We start from the raw sequence: 24,489 nt of genomic DNA, 5'->3' as shown, positions 1-24,489 counted from the left end.
TTTTGAGAAACAAAATTTCACATTTATAATAAATAAATTATAAGTTTATAAAAATATTTTTGTGGAATTTTTTTATCTCAAAATTGATAAATTCTAATTTTAAATTTCGATTTTGATGTTCATTTAAATTTTTTTTAAGGAGACGAAAATAAAAAAAATAGAGTCATTAAATAAAATTTTTTTGATCCGTTATATTTATAAAAATATTGGTTAACATAAATAAAAATATATTTTTATTATTTTTTATTTTATTTATTATAAATTTTATTTTTTAATTACAAAGTTGTTATATAAGTTGTTGACTTATTTTAATTTGTTTGGATTTATGAAAGTTTTTCAATTATATTAACAAACCTAGATGAGTTCATTCGAAAAATATTTTATGTTTGAAAAAAATGTATATTTAAAACATATTGTCATCATTAATATTTAGGAAAAATTTCTTTTTTGGTCCTCTATGTTTGTTATTTTGCGATTTTAGTCCTTTATATTTTTAGATTTCAGTTTTAGTCCGCTATCTTTATTTTTTTTTGGCAATTTTAGTCCTTTTTCCGACGTGGCGCTGACGTGACACCAATTCAGTGCTGATGTGGAGCTGACATGTACAGTGTCACGTAAGCATTTTTGAATAAAAAGGATCGAAATTGCCAAAAATCAAAACATGCAGGACTAAAACTGAAATGTAAAAACATAGAGGACCAAAATCGCAAAATGACAAACATACAGGACTAAATTTTCAATTTTTTCTAATATTTATTTTGTAAAATTTTGATTTTTGTTAACAAATATTTATTTATTTTTACTAAGTATACTTTAAATTTTTAAAATTAACTTTCACATTTTAATTATATATAAACGAGACTTTTTATTATGTGTTTAAATTTTAAAAAATAATATTAATATGGTATGTGTTGAATTTTTATAAAATATTTTTATTTAGGTAAACAATATTTTTATAAATATAACTGATAAAAAAAATCATTTAGTCAAAAGTAATGCTAGAATGGGCTTAGCAGGTCATCCACGTTGGTTTTGAAGTTTAATTGGATGGATGGACCAATTGCGGAAACACGGCGAAAATCGAGGGACTAAATTGGGTCGATGTAAGAACGGAGAACCAAATCAGGAATGAAGTCTAAAATAAGGGACCAAATTGAGAATTATCCCATCGAAAATCTATATATATTGTTTATAAAATTTTGGTTAAGTATTGTTTATAAATTTTCAGTTATTTTTTTTAAAACAAAGAGATATTATTAAGAAGACAAGTCTGGGGCAATTACATTCAAAAGAACAGTAGGATGAAGATCAATCCTTCCTACAAGATCAGGCATAGAACCAGTCGCTTTAGCCAAAGCGTGAGCGGCTTGATTCGCTGATCTACGGGTAAAAACAAAAGTACAAGATGCAACTCCTTGAGCAAGAAGTTTACAATCTTCAATGAGAAGACCAAAAGGAGAACGATCCGCAACAGAGTGGTTGAGAGCGTCGATAACGACCAGAGAATCAGATTCCACAATGATAGAGAAGAAATTAAAATTCTTCAACCAACTAAGAGCCTCTCGTATGGCAAGAGCTTCGGCTGTTGCTGGGTCTTGCAAACCGTGAATTCTTCCTTGGGATGATGCAATAACAATACCATGATGGTCTCTGAGTATACTGTCGACGCCAACATGAGGAGGATTTGGAAGAATAGCTGCATCAACATTACATTTGAGAATGTTCCTTGGAGGTTTATGCCAAAAGCGCTCTGTGATTGGAGTATTAACTGACGGAAAGATATGAGCATTATGCCATTGGGAATGAAGATCCAAAGCCGAGAAATATATACAAATTGCAGGAGAACATTGCCCATTCCAAATCACATTATTTCTATTCTGCCAGATGCTCCACATGACTAATGCTGTAATCTCAATATCTTTTGGCTCCTGATTGATGGCAATAGAGTTCCACCAATCAATAATTGACACAGCTGCTATGGAAACTCCCCAAGGATGTGATACTCCACACTGCACGGGCCAAAGGGCAGGATACTAAAGCATGAAAGTCATCTTCTGGCATATTGTGGCAAAGTGGGCAAGTAACCTGAAGGTCAACTCGCTTTGATTGTAAGGCCATCAAAGTAGGGAGACAAGATGAAAGCGCGCCCTCCAGACAAAATTAATCACTTTAGCAGGTATACGCAGCTTCCAAAGAAGATTCCAGTTGGTAATTTCGACGAAGGGTGATGAATCCCGAGAATGAAGTTGAGCCTTATACCCGCTCTTGACCGAGAAAACACCATTCTTTTCATACATCCAAATCCATTTATCTTTAGTAGGGTGATGACTCAATGAGATTGAAAGTATGAGGTGCTGATCCCTTTCTACAAATAAAGCCTTGATAAGATCTGCATCCCAGCAACCATTAGAAGGATTAATTAAGGCACTAACTTTGACATGAGATATATCAGAGAGGCAGTCAGTAATAACAAAAGGATTATCAGAATCCGGAAGCCAAGGATCTCCCCAAATCTTGACATTATAGCCTGTCCCAATACGCCATCTCACTCCTTGACGAACAATGTGTTGAGATTGCATAATACTTCTCCAAATGTAACTTGGATTAGCTCCAATCTTAACATTCAAAAAATCACCAACAGGGTAGTAACGAGCCTTTAAAACCCAGGATGCTAAAGAAGTAGGGTCAGTCAAGAGTTTCCATCCCAGTTTAGATAATAAGGCCAAGTTATGCTCATGTAGCTTCTTGAAACCCAATCCACCCTCAGTCTTTCTCTTACTCAGAGTAGTCCAAATTTTCCACCTAATACCTCCATTGGAATTACCATGTTTACCCCACCAAAAAGAGTTCATCATTCTCTCCAAATCTGAGCAAAGAAGAAGAGGTAAAGCAAATACACTCATGACATAGGAGGGAATAGCCTGTATCACAGATTTTAAGAGAATTTCTTTCCCAGCTTGAGATAAAATTTTTTGCTTCCACCCATACATCCTGTTCTACGCTTTCTCTTTAATAAAAGAAAAAAATATCATATTTTTTTCGACCAATAAGAGAGGGAAGACCAAGATAATTGCCATGATTAGAAGTATATCGAACTCCTAACTCGATGCAAATAGTATGCTTCATTTGGTTTGACACATTTGCACTGAAAGAAATGGAAGACTTGTCAAAATTCACAATCTGACCTGAAGTTGTTTCATACTTCCTAAGGCAATCTTTAATAATTCTGCATTCATCCAAATCTGCCTGGAAAAAAAAGGAAGCAATCATCTGCAAAGAATAAATATGAAATGGGAGGAGCAGAACGAGCCACTTTAACACCATGCAAGTTGCCTTTATGAACTTCTGTTTGTAACAAAGAAGACAACCCTTCAGTGCAAATAAGAAACAAGTAGGGAGATAGAGGATCCCCTTGGCGTAATCCCCGATGAGGAATAATAAGGCCAATTTCATGATTATTGTGAATCACCATATATCGAACATAAGACACACAAAGCATCACCAAATCAACAAATTTACAAGGAAAGCCCAAAAGATTCAGCAATAATCTTAAAAATTGCCACTCCACTCTGTCAAAGGCTTTTGACATATCAAGTTTAAGAGTCGCTGCTCCTCGCATACCTTGAGTTTTGCGCTTTAAGTAATGGCCAATCTCAAAGGCAATAATAACATTATCAGTAATGTATCTCCCAGAAGTAAAAGCACTCTGAGGCTCTGAGATAATCGAGTTAAGCACCATTTTAAATCGATTAGCTAGGACTTTAGAAATAATTTTATAAACCACGTTACAAAGAGAGATGGGCCTCAAATCATTGATTTTATCAGGCTTATGTTTCTTTAGAATCAAAATAAGAGCAGTGTCATTCAGATGATCCGGAAAGAAACAATTATTCAAGTAATTCAGACAAGAAGTACTGACATAACCACCAGTAATATCCCAAAATTTCTGGAAAAACCCCGGATTCATACCATCAAGACCAGGTGATTTGTCTGGATGCATTGATCGGAGAGCATCAAGGATTTCCGACTCCACAAAAGGCTGGACCAAGAGCTGAGATTGTTCCTCAGTAATGCGGTGAGATAATAACTGAAAAAATTGTTGATCAACACAACCTCGAGAGGAAAAAAAATCATCAAAATAACTAAAGATAAGCTCAGAAAGTCCACTGCCCCATGAATGAGAAATGCCCTGATGATCAGTAAGTTGCGAGATGATATTCTTCCGTCTCCTAGACGATGCATAAGAATGAAAAAGCTTGGTATTCGCATCGTCAGCCTGAAGCCAAAAGAGCTTAGATCGTTGTTTCCAGAATAACTCTTCTTGGGCTAATAAAGAGTTCAATTTGTATCTGAAATCGATAATACATTGGTCGACACCCAAAAACCACCGTTGTTTCAAATGCTTAATCTGATCACGACAATGATTAATTCTTGATTTGAATTTAAGTATTACCTCTTCGCCCCAACTAAAAAGGTCTTTACCAGAAGTAGCAATATGATGCTGAATATCCATTCCCATCCCCTTATCCCAGCTGTTCTGAATCACTTCACGACAGTCAGGCTCCAAAAGCCAAAAATTCTTGAATCTGAATTTACGCGTCCGATCAATTGTAAAAGATTTTGATTTGAGAAACAGAGCGCAATGGTCAGAACTAACCACTTCAATATTATGAACAACTGCATTGTTGAAAAGATTGAGCCAACTGGAGGTGGCCATTGCACGATCAAGGCGCTCTTCAACAAAATTGAATGTGCCTTGACTCTTCTCCCATGTAAACATGTGACCTTTCATCCCTAGATCAATTAATCCACAAGCAGTCACTGTCTCTCTAAATCCAGAAATGAGAGAGGGTGGGTGGGGAAGCCGACCTCTTTTCTCTGAATGAGAAAGTAAGTCATTGAAATCCCCTATGCAGCACCATGGAAGGGAGGATCGATGCGAAAGAGTACGAAGTAGAGCCCAGGATTGAGATCGACGGCATCTCTCAGGGTAACCATAAAAACAAGATAATCGCCCACAGGGGCATAGGCGAGTTGGTAAGGCCTGAGGTGACGTGAGAAGAAATTCTCCAGCGTTGCGGGTTCGATTCTCGTGTGAAGCATATTTCCTACTGAAATATTGTGGGGAGTATGCTCTGGGGATTGGGCCATGTGCTCCCTCCTTCAGGTCCCTGCCGCTCGTGCACATCCCTCGATTTACCCTCCGCATGAGCCAATGGGCCTCTGAATCATGTGGAATGGGGTCCCCTTCGGGGTCAACCCTTTTGAAAAAGATAAAAACAAGATAATCTCCAAGAGTTTTGCCCCATAAAGGAAACAGTAACATCAATGAAATTGGATGAATATGCAAGTAGAGTGGCCATCGATTGATCCCACCAAAAGAGAGATATCCCACCACCTTTATTGATACCTGGAATCATGAATAAACCATCAAAACCCATCTTGAATTTAATACGTTCCACCTTATGTTTATCTATTTTGATCTCCATTAAGAAGACCAGATTGGGCTTAAATTTGGATACGAGATCCAAAATCTCCTGAACTCTTCGTGGGCTGCCCAGCCCACGACAATTCCAACTTAAGATATTCATAATGCCCGGCGGGCCTGAGAACTAGAGCCCGCCTCTCCAGAATTTTTTGGGCCGCATAAATTGAAGCTGTCTTTTGGGCCAATGGACTCAGAAGATGTAAGGCCCATATCAGTAAAATCCTCTATACGTCGACGCTTAGGGTCCATAACAAGTAAGCAATCCGAAATGAACAGATCAGTGCATGGATCCAGTGTAGTAACCCGTGAGTAATTAATAATACGATTATGTTTAGATGTAATAAAACATGATTAAGGGAGTCCCAGATGGATTAATAGAGTTCGGAAATGGATTCAGAACGCTCAAAAATGGTTCGAGGGTCGTCGTGTTTGGAGGCTCCGAAGTCAGGGTTCGGACGATCCGAAGAGTGGTTCGGACGCTCCGAACGTGCTGCCGACAGTCGTCATGGATGATGTCATTGTGCTGACATAAGCAATGACCTATTATTGGGTTCGGATGACCCGAAGTCGAGATCGGACGGTCCGATCGTGTTCGGACGCTCCGAAGTCCAGTTCGGACGATCCGAACTCCGTCTATAAATATGAGGGCCGAGATTCAGATTTAGACGCACCAATCACCTCTTCTCTCTCGATTCCTTAGCCTTCTAACTCAGATCTAGGGAATTTTAGGCGTCCCATCGGGAATCCGGGAGTGGCATAGCGATCCAGGCGTCGTAGCGGAGCTGTGACCTAGTTTTGAGGCAATCGACAGCAAAGGGCTAATGACGGACGAAGGTATAGATTTTGCTTCCTAAAAATATTTAGGAGTATGCTTTAGCTTAGTTAAGGATTTTAGAGCGCTATAATGATAGTAGTATCATTTGGCAGTGTAGCGCGGATTATAGGCGTGGACCTAGGGCTGATAGCACTTGCCTAGTATTTGAGGAACGAAAGTACTGTTCGAGATATCCTGACTGAGTATGCATGTATTATGTGACTGCATGATTTATATGTCATTGATTTATGCTGCATACATTTTCATATTGAGCTATCTCGTTCGAGATGTCTATAGTAGGGTTTTACCCTATCCTGTTAGTGGTTGGACTTCCATCGATTTGGGTCCGGAATATCCACTGGTATTTTGGTATGGGAGCCACCTCCTGAAGAGACGGTACAGCGTGCTACATACCAGGGCCCGGTCTGTCTCTATTATCTGATCCTTGACCTCGAGTTTATAGGGAGTTCACTTTGCATGCATGTATACTCATACTCTTATGCTGAGCATTTTATGCTCACGTCTCATACTCTGTGTTTCTGAACACCCTATTCCATGGGGCAGGTTTGCGATTGGACGAGGCGGCTGGATCCAAGAGGGGCTAGGCAGTGGTTGATCAACTGGAGCTTCGTTTAGGTTTTTATTTTGTTGTTTTGGGTTTATACAGCTATTCGATTTGGTTGTATATTATTTTGGATATTTACAGAATCCTTTTCTTGGGATTGTATAAATGTTATGGTTTCCGCAGTTGAATTTTGATTTCTGTTTAATTAAGTTAATTGCATGCCTAAGTTCTGTTTAGTAGGTGATCCGAATAAAGGTCGCTACATTTATGGTATCAGAGCATGCATAGTATTCTTGGGATTTAGATTCTGCATAAGGTAACCGTGAGGTACTTTTGTAGATGGCGAACTACGATGACCAGAGTAGCCATGGTAGTGGAGGTGGACGCTGGGGAGATGACGATCGTGAGCGTCGTCGGGACCGTCATCATCGTCATCGTGATGAGGACCGTTTTAGCGTGCGCCGATTCTTGCAGATGGGTCCTAAGCCCTTGGTTGGAGGTGAGTCTCCGGAGGATGCAAAGAACTGGTTAGACCGCATGGAGATGACTTTTCAGACTTTCCACTGCACCGAGGAGCAGAAGATGGAGACCCTTGGCTATCTTCTGGATGGGCAAGCTCGTAGGTGGTGGAGGTTTACTTCTGCACCCTTTGTTACGGCGAGAGGAGTGTCTACCTGGGCCGAGTTTCGTACAGCTTTTCAGAAGCTGTATTTTCCTCCTGCACTCCGTTAGTCAAAGGCGGGCGAGCTAATGAGTCTGCGACAGGGAGCCATGTCTATTGACGAGTATCAGCAGAAGTTCTTTGATCTGTTATCCTATTGCCCCGAGATTGCTGACAGCTCTGAGATAAAGTATAATCTGTTCCTTCAGGGCCTTAACCCTAAGATCCATGACCGTGTGGCGGTCGGTGATGACATGTCCTACGAGGGTTTGGTGAGCCGTTGTCACCAGGCAGAGGACAGCATTCGGCAGAACAGGTCTTTCTCTCAGTCAAAACCTACTAGTTCTTTGGGTCCCCGTGCCCAATCTTTCAAGAAGTTCGGATCTACTTTTTCCTCTGGTTCTGGAGGTGTTGTTCGCTTTGGGAAGAAGGACAAGTGCGACCATTGTGGGAAGAACCATCCGTCAGACAAGTGTCGTAGAGCTTCTGGAGCTTGTTTCCGATGTAGAGAGGTTGGTCATATCCGGAGGGATTGTCCACTATCTGAGGGAGGCAGTTCTGGTTCAGGATCAGGTTCTCAGGCCACCATTTAGCAGAGGTCGCAGGGACAACCTGCTGGGAGTTCTCATTTGAGGCCGCGGGCTTCTGCTCAGGTGTTTGCCTTGAGGCATGATCAGGCTGTGGAGGAGAATGAGAAGGTCATCGCAGGTACATTTCTACTTTATGGTATACCTGTTATCGTACTTATTGACACTGGTGCATCTCATTCCTTCATTTCTGCACGTTTTGTTAAGAGGCATAAGTTACCATGCATTGCACTAGACATAGTAGTTTCTGTTTCTACTCCGACGGGTCAATCTGCTTTGGCCAAGCGTTTAGTGATGGGTTGCCCTTTAGAGTTCGAAGTGAACATTTTGTTGGCGAATCTCATGGTCCTTGCGATAGACGATTTCGATTGTATTATGGGGATAGACATGCTGACTACCTATCGAGCTTCAGTGGACTGCTATCAGAGATTAGTACGCTTTCATCCGGATGAGAGTGATAGCTGGTTTTTCTATGGTGAGGGAGCGCGACCCCTGATGCCTTTGGTATCAGCTTTGAGGGCCTGTTGAGCTCTAGAGTCTGGCGGGGAAGGCTACCTTATCTATGCAGTTGATTTGTACGCTGAGAGTATTGGGATAGAGAGTATTCCTGTTGTTGATGAATTCCCAGATGTATTTTCAGATGAGATTCCGGGTTTTTCTCCTGCTAGGGAAGTCGAGTTTGGCATAGAGTTGATGCCGGGTATTTCGCCTATTTCTCGAGCACCGTATCGTCTGGCTCCGTCAGAGATGCGTGAGTTGAAGAATCAGTTACAGGATCTTTTGGACAAGGGATACATTCGTCCTAGTGTATCTCCTTGGGGAGCTCCTGTTCTTTTTGTAAAGAAGAAGGATGAGTCTATGCGGTTGTGCATTGACTATCAGCACCTGAATCGAGTTACTGTGAAGAACAAGTATCCGTTGCCTCGCATTGATGACTTGTTTGATCAGCTGCAGGGCACTTCGGTTTATTCCAAGATTGACTTGAGATCTGGGTATCATCAGTTGAGAGTCCGAGATCAGGACGTAGCCAAGACTGCATTCCGTACTCGCTATGGGCATTATGAGTTTCTAGTGATGCCATTTGGATTGACTAATGCGCCGACTATATTTATGGATCTGATGAACCGTGTCTTCAGGGAGTATTTAGACAAGTTTGTCGCGGTCTTCATTGACGACATATTGGTGTATTCGCGTAATGCGGAAGAGAATGTTTCTCACTTGCAAGTGGTACTGCAGACTCTTCGGGACGAGCATTTGTACGCCAAACTAAGCAAGTGTGAGTTCTGGATGGATCGATTGGTCTTTCTTGGCCATATCATATCCAGGGAGGGGATTTTTGTTGATCCGAGCAAGATTGAGGCTGTGCTGAATTGGTTGCGTCCAACGACGGTTGCTGAGATCCTTTGTTTTTTGGGTCTAGCAGGATATTATCGACGCTTTATTCTGAACTTCTCTCAGCTAGATCGACCGTTGACGCAGCTTACCCGCAAGGGTGTTGATTTCGAGTGGTCCTCCGAGTGTGAGGAGAATTTCTGTGAGCTTCGACGGCGGTTGACTTCTGCGCCGGTGTTGGCATTACCATCAGGATCTGGAGGGTATGTGGTATACACTGATACTTCTCTTCAGGGGTTAGGTTGTGTCCTGACTCAGAATGGGTATGTGATTGCATACGCTTCTAGACAGCTGAAGCTTCACGAGGACAACTATCCAGTTCATGATTTGGAATTGTCAGCCATTGTGTTCGCTTTGAAAATCTGGCGTCATTATCTGTATGGCGAGAAATTTGAGATCTTCACCGACCATAAGAGTCTCAAATATTTGTTCACTCAGGCGGAATTGAACATGAGGCAGAGACGTTGGATGGATTTTGTAGTAGCCCATAACCAAAATCAGTAATTAAGGGATTAATCATAATTACTTGGGTAGAGTTCGGAAGCTCCAAAGGTGAGTTCGAAAGCTTCGAACAGGATCGGAAGCTCCAAAGGTGGATCGGAAGCTCCGATGGTATTACGTCAGGCATGACGTGTGGTTTGATCGAAAGCTCCGATCAGGATCGAAAGCTCCGATCACCCCTATCCGAAGTCAACAAGTGATATTTTGACACGTGGCAGATCATGATCTTCGGAAGCTCCGATGTCAGGATCGGACGTTTCGATCGAGGATCGGAGGCTCCGATCGTTATCTATAAATAGAAGGCCGAGAATTCATTTTCAATTGCCAATTCTGGATTTCCTCTCTACTCTAGTCATATTCGAGTTGTTCTAGCCTTCCTAGGCTTGACCCGGGAGTCGTCAAGGCGTTCGATAGTCATAGCGGAGTTGTGCCCAAGTTCTGGAGGCATCGACATCAAAGGGCTAACGACGGACGATTCCTATAAATATTTAGGAGTATGCAATAGCTTAGTTAAGGCTTTTAGAGCACTTTAATGATAGTAGTATCATTTGGCAGTGTAGAGCATACTATAGGCGTGGACCTAGAGTTGGTAGAGCTTGCACTGATTTGAGGTACGAAAGTACTGTTCGAGATATCCTGACTGAGTATGCATGTATTATGTGACTGCATGGTTTATATATCATTGATTATGCTGCATTTGCATACTGAGCTATCTCCTTCGAGATGTCTGTTAGTAGGGTTTTTTCCTATCCTGTTAGTGGTTGGACTTCCATCGATTTGGGTCCGGCATATCCACTGGTATTATGGTATGAGAGCCACCTCCTGTAGTGACGGCACATCGTGCTACATACCAGGGCACGGTCTGTCTCTGTTATCTGATCCTTGACCTCGAGTTTATAGGGAGTTCACTTTGCATGCATGTATACTCATACTCTCGTACTGAGCATTTTATGCTTACGTATCGTACTCTGTCTTTCTGGACACCCTATTCCATGGGGCAGGTTTGCGATTGGATGAGGCGGGTGGATCCAAGAGAGGCTAGGTAGTTGTTGGCCAGCTGGAGCTTCGCCTAGGTTTTATTTTGTTGTTATTTGGATTAATACAGTTGTTCGATCTGGTTGTATTATATTTGGGTATTTACAGATTCCTTTACTTGGGATTGTATAATGTTTATGGTTTCCGCAGTTTTATTCTGATATCCATTTAATTAAGTTAATTGCATGCCTAAGTTCTGTTTAGTAGGTGATCCAGGTAAGGGTCACTACATTTATGGTATCAGAGCATGCATAGTATTCTTGGGATTTAGACTCTGCATAAGGTAACCATGAGGTGCTTTTGTAGATGGCGAAATACGATGACCAGAGTAGCCATGGTAGTGGAGGTGGATGCTGGGGAGATGACGATCGTGAGCGTCATCGGGACCATCATCATCGTCGTCGTGATGAGGATCGTTTCACTGTACGACGATTTCTGCAGATGGGTCCTAAGCCCCTTGTTGGAGGTGAGTCTCCGGAGGATGCGGAGAACTGGCTAGACCGTACGGATATGACTTTTCAGACTTACCACTGCACCGAGGAGCAGAAGATGGAGACCCTTGGCTATCTTCTGGATGAACGAGCCCGTAGGTGGTGGAGGTTTACTTCTGCACCCTTTATTGCGGCGAGAGGAGTGGCCACCTGGGCCGAGTTCCGCACAGCTTTTCAAAAGCTGTATGTTCCTCCTGCACTCCGTCAGTCGAAGGCAGGTGAGCTTCTGAGTTTGCGACACGGACCCATGTCTATTGATGAGTATCAGCAGAAGATCTTTGATCTGCTATCCTATTGCCCCGAGATTGCTGACAGCTCTGGGATGAAGTATAATCTGTTCCTTCAGGGCCTTAACCCTGAGATCCATGACCGTGTGGCGGTAGGCGACGACATGTCCTATGAGGGTTTGGTGAGCCGTTGTCACCAGGCGGAGGACAGCATTCGACGGAACAGGTTTTTCCCTAAGTCAAGGCCTGCTAGTTCTTTGGGTTCCCGTGCCCAATCTTTCAAGAAGTCTGGATCTACTTCTTCCTCTGGGTCTGGAGGTGTTGTCTGTTTCGGTAAGAAGGACAAGTGTGATCATTGTGGGAAGAACCATCCATCCGACCATTGCCCTAGAGCTTCTGGAGCTTGTTTCCGTTGTGGAGAGACTGGTCATATCCGGAGGGATTGTACACTATCTGGGGGAGGAGGTTCTGGTTCAGGTTCAGGATCGGGTTCTCAGGCCACCGTTCAGCAGAGGACGCAGGGACAGCCTGCTGGGAGTTCTTATTTGAGGCCACGAGCTTCTGGTCAGGTGTTTGCCCTGAGACATGATCAGGCAGTGGAGGAGAATGAGAAAGTCATCGCAGGTACATTTCTGCTTTATGGTATACCTGCTCTTGTACTTATTGACACTGGTGCATCTCATTCCTTCTTTTCTGCACGTTTTGTTAAGAGGCATAAGTTACCATGCATTGCACTAGACGTAGTGATGTCTGTTTCTACTCCGACGGGCCAATCTGCTTTGGCTAAGCGTCTAGTGATGGGTTGCCCTTTAGAGTTCGAAGGGAACATTCTGTTAGAGAATCTCATGGTCCTGTCGATGGACGACTTTGATTGCATTCTGGGAATAGATATGTTGACTACCTATCGAGCTTCAGTGGACTGCTATCAGAGATTAGTACGCTTTCATCCGGAGGGGAGTGAGAGATGGTTTTTCTATGGAGAGGGAGTGCGACCCCCGATACCTTTGGTATCAGCTTTGAGAGCCTGTCGAGCTCTAGAGTCTGGCGGGGAAGGCTACCTATCTATGCAGTTGATTTGTCCGCTGAGAGCATTGGGATAGAGAGTATTTCTGTTGTAGATGAATTCCCAGATGTTTTTTCTGATGAGATTCCGGGTTTTCCTCCTGCTAGGGAAGTCAAGTTTGGCATAGAGTTGATGCCGGGTACTTCACCTATTTCTCGAGCACCGTATTGTCTGGCTCCGTCAGAGATGCGCGAATTGAAGAATCAGCTACAGGATATTTTGGACAAGGGGTATATTCATCTTAGTGTATCTCCTTGGGGAGCTCCTGTTCTTTTTGTAAAGAAGAAGGATGGGTCGATGCGGCTGTGCATTGACTATCGGCAGCTGAATCGAGTCACTGTGAAGAACAAGTATCCGTTTCCTCGTATTGATGACTTGTTTGATCAGCTACAGGGCACGTCAGTTTACTCCAAGATTGACTTGAGATCTGGGTATCATCAGTTGAGAGTCCTTGATAGGACGTAGCCAAGACTGCATTCCGTACTCGCTATGGGCATTACGAGTTCCTAGTGATGCTATTTGGTTTGACTAATGCGCCGGCTATGTTCATGGATCTGATGAACCGTGTCTTCAGGGAGTACTTGGACAAGTTTGTCGTGGTCTTCATTGACGACATCTTGGTGTATTCGCATAATACAAAAGACCATGTTTCTCACTTGCAGCTGGTACTGCAGACTCTTCGAGATGAGCAGTTTTATGCCAAGCTGAGCAAGTGTGAGTTCTGGATGGATCGAGTGATATTTCTTGGCCATATCATATCCAGGGAGGGGATTTATGTTGATCCAAGCAAGATTAAGGCGGTTCTTAATTGGTCGCGTCCGACGACAGTTGCTGAGATCCGTAGTTTTCTGGGTCTAGCAGGGTATTATCGTCGTTTCATCCTAAACTTCTCTCAACTAGCTCGACCTTTGACGCAGCTTACCCGCAAGGGTGTGGATTTCGAGTGGTCCTCCGAGTGTGAGGAGAATTTTTGTGAGCTTCGACGGCGATTGACTTTTGCGCCAGTGTTGGCATTACCGTCAGGATCTGAAGGGTATGTGGTGTACACTGATGCTTATCTTCAGGGGTTAGGTTGTGTCCTGACTCAGAATGGGCATGTGATCGCATACACTTCTAGACAGCTGAAGCTTCACGAGGACAACTACCCAGTCCATGATTTGGAGTTAGTAGCCATTGTGTTCGCTTTGAAGATCTGGCGTTATTATCTGTATGACGAGAAATTTGAGATCTTTACCAACCACAAGAGTCTCAAGTATTTGTTCACTCAGGTGGAGTTGAACATGAGGCAGAGATGTTGGATGGACTTGCTTAAGGACTATGATTGCGAGATTAAGTACCATCCGGGAACTGCTAATCTCACCGCTGATGCATTGAGTCGTAAGGTGCGACTATCCGCACTTCAGACTTGTTCGATGTCTACTACGATCAGTGACTGTTGTACTTCGGGATATTCCTTCAAGCATAAGAAAGGTAGGCAGAGTATCCAGATGTTTTCGATATTATCTGAGCCAGCTTTGTATTCGCGGATTCGAGATGCTCAGATGTCTGATTCGAAAACCCAGCATTTAGCTCGTCTAGCTAACGAGGGTAGCTCGTCTGGATTTCATTATCAGTCAGATGGCTTTCTGTGTTTGTAATAGCTCGTAACCAAAATCATTAATTAAGGAATTAATCATAATTACTTGGATAGAGTTCGGAAGCTCCGAAGATAAGTTCGGAAGTTTCGAACAGGATCGGAATCTCCGATGCAGGATCGGAAGCTCCGATGGTATTACGTCAGGCATGACGTGTGGCAAGATCGGAAGCTTCGATCAGGATCGGAAGCTCCGATCACCCCTATCCGAAGTCAACAAGTGATATTTTGACACGTGGTAGATCAGGATCTTCGGAAGCTCCGATGGCAGGACCGGACGTTCCGATCGAGGTTCGGACTTGCCGATCGAGGATCGAAAGTTCCGATCATTGTCTATAAATAGAAGGCCGAGAAATCATTTGGCAGTGTAGAGCAGACTATAGGCGTGGACCTAGAGTTGGTAGAGCTTGCACTGTTTTGAGGTACGAAAGTACTGTTCGAGATATCCTGACTGAGTATGCATGTATTATGTGACTGCATGGTTTATATGTCATTGATTTATGCTGCATTCATTTGCATACTGAGCTATCTCCTTCGAGATGTCTGTTAGTAGGGTTTTTCCCTATCCTGTTAGTGGTTGGACTTCCATCGATTTGGGTCCGGCATATCCACTTGTATTATGGTATGGGAGCCACCTCCTGAATCGACGGCACAGCGTGCTACATACCAGGGCCCGGTCTGTCTCTGTTATCTGATCCTTGACCTCGAGTTAATAGGGAGTTCACTTTGCATGCATGTATACTCATACTCTCGTACTGAGCATTTTATTCTTACGTCTCGTACTCTGTGTTTCTGGACACCCTATTCCATGGGGCAGGTTTGCGATTGGATGAGGCGGGTGGATCCAAGAGAGGCTAGTCAGTGGTTGACCAGCTGGAGCTTCGTCTAGGTTTTATTTCTGTTGTTTTGAGGTTGATACAGCTATTCGATTTGGTTGTATATTATTTGGATATATTACAGATTCCTTTTCTTGGGATTGTATAATGTTTATGGTTTCCGCAGTTTTATTCTGATATCCGTTTAATTAAGTTAATTGCATGCCTAAGTTCTGTTAGTAGGTGATCTGGTTAAGGGTCACTACAGTGTTTGTCTGGTAGGCTTGTGATTCCGTAGGATGAAGAGTTGCGAGAGGAGATTTTTTCTCAGGCGCATCGCACTTAGTTGAGTATTCATCCTGAGAGCAACAAGATGTACAAGGATATACGTACTCGTTTCTGGTGAAAGGGAATGAAACGCAGTGTTTATCAGTTTGTTTCAAGATGTTTGGTGTGTCAACAAGTCAAGGCAGAGCACCGACGACCTGGAGGATTGCTTCACAGTCTGCCTATTCCTGAATGGAAATGAGAGTTTATCACAATGGACTTTGTGACCCATATGCCGGTATCCCCGAGGAACTGTGATGCTATCTGGGTTGTGGTGAACAGACTCACCAAGTCAGCGCATTTCATTGTCTTACTCCACTCTTCTGGGAAGAAGTGGGGGAGAGACAGGCTGAGGGATCGGAGTTTATCTAACAGGCGATAGACATTGTTGATCAGATCAAGAAACGGATTAAGACTGCACAAGATCGTCAGGCCAGCTATGTTAACACTAAGCGTAGGCCTTTGCAGTTCGATGTCGGGGAGAAAGTGTTTCTGATAGTGTCACCTTTCCGCAAGATTCTCAGATTTGGCCTTAAGGTCAAGTTGTCTCCCAGGTTTATCGGTCCGTTTGAGATCTTGGAGAGCATTGACGATTTGGCTTATCGACTAGCTTTGCCACCGCATCTTTCCAGTATTCACGACGTGTTCCACGTATCTCTGTTGCGAAGGTATGTGGCGGATGAGTCTCATATTCTGTAGCGGTCTAAGGTTCAGGTAAGCAAGGATTTGACTTATGTTGAGAAACCTATTCGTATCCTGGATTATAAGGATAAGGTTTTGCGGAACAAAGTCATTCCTTTGGTTTTAGTTCAGTGGCAGCGCCGAGGCACAGAGAAAGCTACTTGGGAGCTTGAGGACAGGATGCGTGAAGACCATCCTGAGTTGTTTTGATTTAATTCTTTAAGTTGTACCCAGTTGCAAACTCTGTAAACGTTTGATTTGAATAAAGAATGTTTCTGATTTCTGTATTACGTTCAGTACTTAAGATCTGATTTCGAGGACGAAATATGTTAAGTGGGGGAGAATGTAGTAGCCCGTAACCAAAATCAGTAATTAAGAGATTAATCATAATTACTTGGATAGAGTTCGAAAGCTCCGAAGGTGAGTTCGGAAGCTCCGAACAGGATCGGAAGCTCCGAAGGTGGATCGGAAGCTCCGATGGTATTACGTCAGGCATGACGTGTGGTTGGATCGGAAGCTCCGATCACCCCTATCCGAAGTCAACAAGTGATATTTTGACATATGGCAGATCAAGATCTTCGAAAGCTCCGATGTCAGGATCGAACGTTCCGATCAAGGTTCGGACGTTCCGATCGAGGATCGGAAGCTCCGATCGTTGTCTATAAATAGAAAGCCGAAAATTCATTTTCAATTGCCAATTCCGGATTTCCTCTCTACTCTAGTCATATTCGAGTTGTTCTAGCCTTCCTAGGCTTGACCCGGGAGTCATCGAGGCATTCGATAGTCGTAGCAGAGTTGTGCCCATGTTCTGGAGGTATCGACATCAAAGGGCTAACGACGGACAAAGGTATAGCTTTTGCTTCCTATAAATATTTAGGAGTATGCAATAGCTTAGTTAAGGCTTTTAGAGCACTTTAATGATAGTAGTATCATTTGGCAGTGTAGAGCAGACTATAGGCGTGGACCTAGAGTTGGTAGAGCTTGCACTGATTTGAGGTACGAAAGTACTGTTCGAGATATCCTGACTGAGTATGCATGTATTATGTGACTGCATGGTTTATATGTCATTGATTATGCTGCATTCATTTGCATACTGAGCTATCTCCTTTGAGATGTCTGTTAGTAGGGTTTTTCCCTATCCTGTTAGTGGTTGGACTTCCATCGATTTGGGTCCGGCATATCCACTGGTATTATGGTATGGGAGCCACCTCCTGAAGAGACGGCACAGCATGCTACATACCAGGGCCCGGTCTGTCTCTGTTATCTGATCCTTGACCTCGAGTTTATAGGAGTTCACTTTGCATGCATGTATACTCATACTCTCGTACTGAGAGTTTTATGCTCACATCTCGTACTCTATGTTTCTGGATACCCTATTCCATGGGGCAGGTTTGCGATTGGATGAGGCGGGTGGATCCAAGAGAGGCTAGGCAGTTATTGGCTAGCTGGAGCTTCGCCTAGGTTTTATTCTGTTGTTATTTGGATTAATACAGTTTTTCGATCCGGTTGTATTATATTTGGGTATTTACAGATTCCTTTACTTGGGATTGTATAATGTATATGGTTTCCGCAGTTTTATTTTGATATCCATTTAATTAAGTTAATTGCATGCCTAAGTTCTGTTTAGTAGATGATCCAGGTAAGGGTCACTACAGATTTGCTTAAGGACTATGATTGCGAGATTAAGTACCATCCGGGAGCTGCTAATCTCACCGCTGATGCTTTGAGTCACAAGGTGCGACTATCCGCACGGCAGACTTGTTCGATGTCTAGTGCGATCAGTGACTGTTGTACTTTGGGGTATACCTTTAAGCATAAGAAAGGTATGCAGAGTATCCAGATGTTTGCGATATTATCTGAGCCAGCTTTGTATTCGCGGATTCGAGATGCTCAGATGTCTGACTCAAAGACCCAACGTTTGGCTCGTCTGGATTTCACTATCAATCAGATGGTTTTCTGTGTTTGTCTGGTAGACTTGTGATTTCGCAGGATGAAGAGTTGCGAGAGGAGATCTTGTCTCAGGCACATCGCACCAAGTTGAGTATTCATCCGGGAAGCAACAAGATGTACAAGGATCTACGTACTCAGTTTTGGTGGAAGGGGATGAAACGCAGCATGTATCAGTATGTTTCAAGATGTTTGGTGTGTCAACAAGTCAAGGCAGAACACCGACGACCTGGAGGTTTGCTTCACAGTTTGCCTATTCCTGAGTGGAAATGAGAGTTTATCACGATGGATTTTGTGACCCATTTGCCAATATCCTCGAGGAATTGTGATGCTATATGGGTTGTGGTGGACCGAATCACCAAGTCAGCGCATTTCATTGCCTATAGTCGAGAGTACTCTGTGGATCGCATGGCACGGTTGTATGTTCAAGAGATCGTTCGACTTCATGGTGTGCCTGTGAGCATTATCAGCGATCGAGACCCCAGGTTCACTTCTAAGTTCTGGGGGAGTGTTCAGCGTGCGATGGGTACTACTCTCAGTTTGAGTACTGCCTATCATCCGGAGACAGATGGTCAGTCAGAGCACACTATCCGTACTTTGGAGGATATGCTTTGAGCGTGCGTTATGGATTTTGGTTCACCCTGGCAGGATCATTTGCCATTGATCGAGTTCGCGTGCAACAACAGCTATCTTACTAGCATTGGGATGGCACCTTTTGAGGCGTTGTACGGGAGACGTTGTCGTACTCCACTCTTCTGGGAAGAAGTGGGGGAGAGACAGGCTGAGAGACCGGAGTTTATCCAGCAGGCAGTAGATATTATTGATCAGATCAAGAAACGGATTAAGACTGCACATGATCGTCAGGCCAGCTATGCTAACACTAAGCGTAGGCCTTTGCAGTTTGATGTTGGGGAGAAAGTGTTTCTGAGGGTGTCACCTTTCCGCAGGATTCTCAGATTTGGCCTTAAGGGCAAGTTGTCTCCCAAATTTATCGGTCCGTTTGAGATCTTGGAGAGCATTGGCGATTTGGCTTATTGTTTGGCTTTGCCACCGTATCTGTCCAGTATTCACAACGTGTTCCACGTATCTCTGTTGCGACGATATGTGGTAGATCCGTCTCATATTCTGCAGCGGTCTGAAGTTCAAGTGGATAAGGATTTAACGTATGTTGAAAGACCTATTCGTATTCTGGATCATATGGATAAGGTCTTGCGGAACAAAGTCATTCCTTTGGTTTTAGTTCAGTGGCAGCGCCGAAGCGCTGAGGAAGCTACTTGGGAACTTGAGGACAGGATGCGTTCAGAACATCCTGAGTTATTTTGATTTCATTTTCGATTTGTATTCAGATGTAAACGTTTGATTTGAATAAAGAATGTTTTAGATTGTTGTTTTACATTCGGTACTTAAGATCGGATTTCGAGAACGAAATATCTTAAGTGGGGGAGAATATAGTAACCCGTATCCAGAATTAACGATTTATGAGTAATTAATAATACGATCATGTTTAGATGTAATAAAACATGATTAAGGGAGTCCCAGATGGATTAACAGAGTTCGGAAATGGATTCAAAACGCTCGAAAATGGTTCGAGGATCGTCGAGTTCGGAGGCTCCGAAGTCAGGGTTCGGAAGGTCCGAAGTCAGGGTTCGGACGATACGAAGAGTGGTTCGGACGCTCCGAACGTGCTGCCGACAGTCATCATGGATGACGTCATTGTGCTGACGTAAACAATGACGTATTATTGGGTTCGGACGACTCGAAGTCGAGATCGGACGGTCCGATCGTGTTCGGACGCTCCGAAGTCTAGTTCGGACGATCCGAACTCCGTCTATAAATAGGAGGGCCGAGATTCAGATTTAGACGCACCAATCACCTCTTCTCTCTCGATTTCTTAACCTTCTAACTCAAATCTAGGGAATTCTAGGCGTTCCATCGGGAATCCAGGAGTGACATAGCGATCCAGGCGTCGTAGCGGAGCTGTGGCCTAGTTTTGAGGCAATCGACAGCAAAGGGATAACGACGGACGAAGGTATAACTTTTGCTTCCTAAAAATATTTAGAAGTATGCTTTAGCTTAGTTAAGGCTTTTAGAGCGCTATAATGATAGTAGTATCATTTGGCAGTGTAGCGCGGATTATAGGCGTGGACCTAGGGCTGATAGCACTTGCCTAGTATTTGAGGTACGAAAGTACTGTTCGAGATATCCTGACTGAGTATGCATGTATTATGTGACTGCATGATTTATATGTCATTGATTTATACTGCATACATTTGCATATTGAGCTATCTCGTTCGAGATGTCTATAGTAGGGTTTTACCCTATCCTGTTAGTGGTTGGACTTCCATCGATTTGGGTCCGGTATATCCACTGGTATTTTGGTATGGGAGCCACCTCCTGAAGCGACGACACAGCGTGCTATATACCAGGGCCCGATCTGTCTCTGTTATCTGATCCTTGACCTCGAGTTTATAGGGAGTTCACTTTGCATGCATGTATACTCATACTCTCGTGCTGAGTGTTTTATGCTCACGTCTCGTACTCTGTGTTTTTGGACACCCTATTCCATGGGGCAAGTTTGCGATTGGACGAGGCGGGTGGATCCAAGAGGGGCTAGGCAGTGGTTGATCAGCTGGAGCTTCGTTTAGATTTTTATTCTGTTGTTTTGGGTTTATACAACTATTCGATTTGGTTGTATATTATTTTTGATATTTACAAATTCTTTTTCTTGGGATTGTATAAATGTTATGGTTTCCGCAATTGAATTCTGATTTCTATTTAATTAAGTTAATTGCATGCCTAAGTTCTGTTTAATAGGTGATCCAGGTAAGGGTCGCTACAGCCAGCCTATCCTGCACTGACTCTAGTTTTATCCCTCGAATCAAAACTCTCACCGCCCATATACTCCTCGCCATCTGCATCCACTGAGATTCGTTGGGACTTGTGATCATCATGAATAGGATTAGCATGATGTGAAACTGCAAAGACATCCATTCGATGATTATGATCGGAGAACTGAGCATCGGTAGGCTCTTTAGAAACTGAAGAATGAAGCCATCTTTCACCGATCTCACTGGTTGGCCTCCGAGATGGTGCTCGTAACCAGGCACCAAAGAGTTTTTCTACAGATTTATTAGGATAATCATAAAATGTCTCACAGAATTTGTCCGAATGCCCAATGAGACCACAAAAGAAGCAAAAGATGGGAAGTCTTTCATATTTGAAATTTGCCCAGCTCCATTCCTCTCCGAATTTCTTGATTTTCATTCGTCTTTTAAGCGATTTACGAACATCAAGAGAAACTCGGAGTCTCATATAAGTACGCCAAACACCCATGAAGTTATTCTGATCAGCTTCCAGAAATATACCAATAAAAATATTGCCGATATCAGTTGCTACTTTCTCCGACATAAAACCACTGGGTAGGTCATAAACTTGAACCCAAAAAGATATATGAAAAAGGGGAACTTGCTGGGGAATCATGCCAAATTCCAGTTTAGCCAGTACCAGAGGATGTTGATCAAAGCTCCATGGACCATCTCGAAGAATTCTGAGAACATCTAACTCATGAAAGAACTAAAATAAATATAAGTTAGAGCCTAAAGTCTTAATACTGACTCCTTTCACTGGCCGCCAAATTGAAGCTAAAGTATTCTTCATCGCAGTGAAGTTAAGGGGTTTATCCGTTAGGAATCTACCCACAACACACCACTGAAAATCAAGCGCACGATTAACATTCCGAACATGTTCATAGTCAAGTGCATCTCCTTCGTCTTCATCTAATTTCAACTGATGGTAGATATCTGTGATTTCTCTTGTTGGATCCAGAAGTGGATCCATGCTAGAGGACAAAGGATGAAGGTACTAAGGAATTACAAGAGGGCAAAAGTTAAGGAAAATCCTGTGAAGCAAACAGGAACTAAACGGAGCTTGTCAGCAGAGACAAGAAAATTTAGAATAAAATAAATTTTCAGTTATTTATAACATCAAAAATCATTAATCATTAAATTAAACCATCAAAAATCAATATTGTTTAATGAATAATAAATTATTAATTATTCATAAAATTAAAAATTAAACATAAGTTCAATATAACTTGGAAGGTAATATTTTGATCTATTTTTCAAAATCACCACATTATGGTTTGTCATCTGTACACTCTCAAATTAAACTCTTTATTTATTTTCATCTTAAAAAACAAGCCAAAATATTGTATCCAAAAAATTTATATGTAATTTTAACAATCGGGTTAATAAGTAATTATCAAATAGTACTTAATCATAAAAATAATCTCATGACAATTTGTTAATTTCATACACATAAAATGACAATTATATCGACAAAAAGGCAATCAAACATTAAATAATAAACAAATACAATAAACAAATAATTTGAATAAAAAATATAATATATTTTGGCTCATTCACCAGTACTTAATCATAACAATATATTAATATAATTGTAATGACATAATTGTAATATATTTTGAGTGATATAATTGTCCTAACATAATTGTACCCAACAAAATATATAGTTAATTTAATTTATAATTTATTAAATAAAGTTCATAAAATGACATCATAATTGTAGTTAGCAGAATACCACCTAATATATAATCATTATCTGAAATTATACAATTTGGAAATAAGGGAAAAAATATAAAAACTTGGTCAAATTTTTTTTATTAATATTCTAATTTATTGGTAATAAAGAAAATATCATGATATATTAAAAATTAAATTAAATTAAATTAAATTAATAAAAGCGGTAGTACAATATCCAATAGTTTATAAGAACCAATAATTATGAACAATTAAAAATATATTAATTATCTCTTTCATATAAATGTACAAAAGAAATTAACAAGATAAAAGATAATTTAACTTAATGTTATATGTTCAATTTTTTTATACTCTCTTTATTGGTTAGTTATGAACATTATAGTTTGATACATATTAATGTGATCATTAGTTGTCATTATATATTTATCTAAATTATTGATTTATTCTGTTTTGTAACTCTTTTTTATTATATGATTTGTGGATGTATAAATATTTTTTTCTTCAATTCATATTGTTTTATATGTGTTATGCTTATTATATTATCATTTTTTTTATAACACAAGTTTCAAAAATTCAATTTTTTTTAACTATATATATGTTTTTAATTCATATATATTTAATTGGTGTAAACGTGCATCGCACAGTTGTTTTTGCTAGTATACTCAAAAGGCTGGATTATAAATATTCCATTTATATGAAATAAGGTGAAAAAAGAAAATCAAGATAGATATATGTCTCTCTTCAAACTTTGTTAAAAGATGTGAGTCGCCTGAAATGCACCTGAGGCTCGTCCCACACAACAGCCTCGTAGTCGCCCGGCGCGTTTCCGGCGGCCCTGTCAATGGCGGCGATGAACAAATTTGTAATTCTTACCAAACATAAATTGCGTTTCACCTTTCACCACCTTCACAAACTGCAACTTGGCGCCGTCCTTGTTGTTGTGCTCATCGACTGCGAATCTACTGATCTCCAACACTAACGGCGTGTTCGGGTCCGTCATTGGCTGTCAACCGCCCACCACGATGGCGGTGACTAATTGGTAATGAAACGAAGCCACCATGATCAAGCCGAGGACCAAGTAGAGAAGAGGGCGAGATTTCAGTCCCATGATCTTTAATCTCTTCTTGTCTGGCGTCGTCTTAGTTTTCTTAATCTTGTACGTGTTGTTTGAAAATCATGAAGTAATACTAAATGTGTTTATATAGCACCGCAGGTCCGCAACTGCTTCGCATGTGTCTCAATATTTGATATATATATTTTGGCTCATTTTTCAGATAGGTTGACTGGAGATTTAATTATTTACCCCAATCTATGAATATAATATCTTCATACCATTTACAATGATAGTAAGGATTTTTTTTTTAATTTTTTTGCCAGATTTGAGAACTATTTTCACGCAAGTCATTAATTAACAAACGATTCATGCCATCATAATTAATAATAATCTTTCACGTGTGTGTAAATATATATGTGTATATACATGGAATTGATGATTTAACAGATGTTTGTTTCAGTAGGTAATTAAAATATCAATCCATTTTGCTTTTTTTTTTTTTTTTAATGAATTAAAAACTAAGGTTTAAAAATTATAGAGTTAAAAATCCCTCGAGATATTGTAATTTGTGGTTCATGTTAAAGCATTTAGAATTTTAAATCTGAAAGGTTCAGACGGTTTGAAATCACGAAAATAACAAAAATAACTT

General features: G+C 41.5%; 1 protein-coding gene across 1 annotated transcript; it reads right to left on the bottom strand.

Moving 5' to 3' along the window:
• Nucleotides 1-1,256: 1,256 nt before the first annotated feature.
• Nucleotides 1,257-5,103, bottom strand: LOC140877974 (uncharacterized). The gene is made up of 5 exons (XM_073281575.1): nucleotides 4,920-5,103; nucleotides 3,314-4,878; nucleotides 3,186-3,246; nucleotides 2,169-2,866; nucleotides 1,257-2,009 (listed from the first exon to the last, which is right to left on the bottom strand). The coding sequence occupies exons 1-5, from the start codon at nucleotides 5,101-5,103 to the stop codon at nucleotides 1,257-1,259; spliced, it is 3,261 nt and encodes a 1,086-aa protein (XP_073137676.1).
• Nucleotides 5,104-24,489: the final 19,386 nt, after the last annotated feature.

The sequence above is a fragment of the Henckelia pumila genome, chromosome 2 (assembly GCF_033568475.1).
Source record: "Henckelia pumila isolate YLH828 chromosome 2, ASM3356847v2, whole genome shotgun sequence".
In the NCBI taxonomy this organism is placed as follows: Eukaryota; Viridiplantae; Streptophyta; class Magnoliopsida; order Lamiales; family Gesneriaceae; genus Henckelia; species Henckelia pumila.
This window is presented reverse-complemented; position numbering and strand designations above follow the sequence as displayed.